The sequence below is a fragment of the Hydra vulgaris genome, chromosome 02, assembly GCF_038396675.1.
Source record: "Hydra vulgaris chromosome 02, alternate assembly HydraT2T_AEP".
Taxonomy (NCBI): Eukaryota; Metazoa; Cnidaria; class Hydrozoa; order Anthoathecata; family Hydridae; genus Hydra; species Hydra vulgaris.
Window position 1 is genome coordinate 14,617,932 of NC_088921.1, and position 2,723 is coordinate 14,620,654.

The following is a 2,723-nucleotide window of genomic DNA, read 5'->3' on the forward strand; positions in this document are numbered from 1 at the left end:
AAACTGTTATGTTAGCTTTTGTTAATAAATATACTATACAAAGCTTGCGTTTTAATTTTAGATAATATTTTGTTTAAAAATTGATAATTTATATTTTTACTTTTAAACTCTTGCTGTCAATATTTCAATGTACTTAAAAACATAAGGTTTTATTTCCATTTATTAATAACAGTTGTTTTTGAACTAATTTTTTCAAAACTATCATTTCTGTTTTATAAACGTTTTTGTAATAAAAATATCGACTTCTTTATTAGACCACTAAAAATTAGGCTTAGACTAGGCCTTATATTAATTCTTCTTATCCTTTGTCTTTTATTTAATCAGGTTGTACTTTTTGAGTAAGACTTAAATAAGCAATATCGTTACATGAATTTTTAAATAGATATTTAAACTTAAGAAATCTAATAGTTAATAATAATCTAATAGTTAAATCTAATAGTTATAATAATATTAATATTTATAATTAATAAAAATCTAATAGTTAAGCGCATCAAAACAGAAAACATCGGCCTCCACATTTTTCGAGCCGTTGCGCGATTAGGAGGCCTGTTATTTTAGTACGCCCTGTTTTAAAAGCATTCTCTTATAAAACCTATTTAATTAAAAAATTTATGTCACGAAGTTAATTTTTTTAGCGTGTTTTTTAAAAACTGATAGTTGTGCGGACATAGATGGAAACATAAATAACTTGAATGTTCTCAAAACATCTTTATGCGGAAAGATAATTTAAAAAATATTTGCGAATACCAAAATTCCGCCAAATATAGGAAGATAGAGATATAGTATATCTCTATTCATTTATTTATTCACAACGCCTCCGCAGCTCCCAATAAATTGATTTAAAAAAACTGAGAAACATAGGAATATTTATCTGGTTCCCTAAAAAAAAAAAAAAAAAAAGTCACGGGTCTTAGAGCCTATTTTTTTTATAAGGGCCTGGGGCTGCAGCCCCATCCGCCCCCGCCTTAATACGGCCATGGTCAAGCACCAAGTCGTTAGATTGAAAAAAGTTAAATTATAGCGATTCAAAATTGTTTTGATAATTAGAATCCATTTTTAAAATTTAAATAACTATAATAAAAGAATTCATTTAAAAATCGCGCGTAATAAGTTTGTTGTAAATAACTTTAGCAAATTTACCTTTGGCTCTTAATTCCTTTGCTTCTTTAAACAACTTTTTCCTAATTTCCGTGGTTCTTTCGCTAAAATCAACATTAACATTTAGTTTTTCATTCCAAAGTTTTAGTTTGATAAATATTTCAAAAACTGCGTTTCTTTCTTTGTAATTAAGAAATTTAACTATTATTGTTTTGTTCTTTTTAACTCCTTTTTCATTTCTTCCTATTCGATGCGCCCTTTCAATTTCTAAATCATTAGTAAAACCAAACTTGGATTTTAAGACTTCTTGAATTTTTCTCTCGCAGTCTTTCCATGATTCGTTCTCGCTTTCTTCGACTCCATTAAACCTAAGATTATTCCTACGACTTCGATCTTCAAGTTCGGCAAGCTTGTCTTTCACATCATTGTTTTTGTCATTAAACTTTATGTTATCTGTTAGTTCGACATTTGGAATTGCGTTTTTTTTTTTCAGTTCTTTCAATTCGGCTAGAGTAGTTTCATACTTCTCACTTACAAAGTCGACTGCCTTTCTTAATTCCTTCATTTCATTTTTAAAATTTTTATTTTCTTCTTGTATATTATTAAATTTAATTTCCATTTTATCAAATTTATCATTAAAAAGTTTTATTAATGTGTTTTCATGTATCTCCAGTAAATCCTTTATATTGGTTGCTGAAAATTTCGCCATTATTATTATTTTTTTTTCCTTAGATAAAAAAATACGTCCGTTCACAATCTTGGTTGGTTTAATTGACTTACAATAATTAAATTACACTTAAATAATAAGGTTTTATAAAATATTTTTGTAGTGCACATTAGGGTGAATACTTAAAAAAAAAATTCAAATACACTATGTAAATAACTGTTCTTTTATTTTGATAACATTTTATACTCTCCGAAAAAATATGCATTTAAAACAGGGCTCCCAGATATTCACTATTTTTTTTTAAAAAAAAGACAATCCTTCATTTTCATGATAACGTGTCATCTTGATTTTGCTTTCATTTAATTATATAATTGTTTTTTAATTATATAATTTTGAGCCGTTGCACAGAAGGCCATAATTTCTATTTTACTAGACAAAATTTATAACTAATTTAATATTAGGGCTATATTGACTTAAGTCAAGATGACTAGTAATAGAATGTCTGCGCTTCTTATGAAGGTGTTATTTTTTTATTGCTATGGATACCAAATTTCGGATAGCAAAAATCTAGTTTTGGTATTTGCAGATATTTTTACAAGTGCAATATTCACCAACTTTTAAATATGTAACAATATGAGGTCGCATATTTAAAAAAAGTAATATGTTATTATTTAGTTGCTATGGGTACCTAATTTTGCTTAGCAACAACTAACTTTTATTAGTTGCATATGTTTTATTTGTGCTTTGTACACTATTTTGTATGTGTTTTATTATGAGATCCATGCTTTGATCCTAGCTCGTGGAAAGCAAAACTTGTTTAAATTTAATATGATTAACTAGTGTTATTATACGTGCTGTTAACGTTACTAGATAAACTTGTTTTCCTGTAAAAAAAATTATATTCTAGCAAAATTAATTAGTTTTTCAAATTAGCAAAATTTACGAGCGTCTAGAGAAT

General features: G+C 26.8%; 1 protein-coding gene across 1 annotated transcript; it reads right to left on the reverse strand.

Moving 5' to 3' along the window:
* Positions 1–1,090: 1,090 nt before the first annotated feature.
* On the reverse strand, positions 1,091–1,807 carry LOC136075869 (uncharacterized). Its single transcript, XM_065789308.1, has one exon. It carries the CDS (start codon positions 1,805–1,807, stop codon positions 1,091–1,093), a length of 717 nt encoding a protein of 238 aa, XP_065645380.1.
* Positions 1,808–2,723: the final 916 nt, after the last annotated feature.

Excerpts from the sequence above, each read along its gene's own strand:
- LOC136075869 (XM_065789308.1), bottom strand. The coding sequence starts at position 1,807 with ATGGCGAAATTTTCAGCAACCAATATAAAGGATTTACTGGAGATACAT.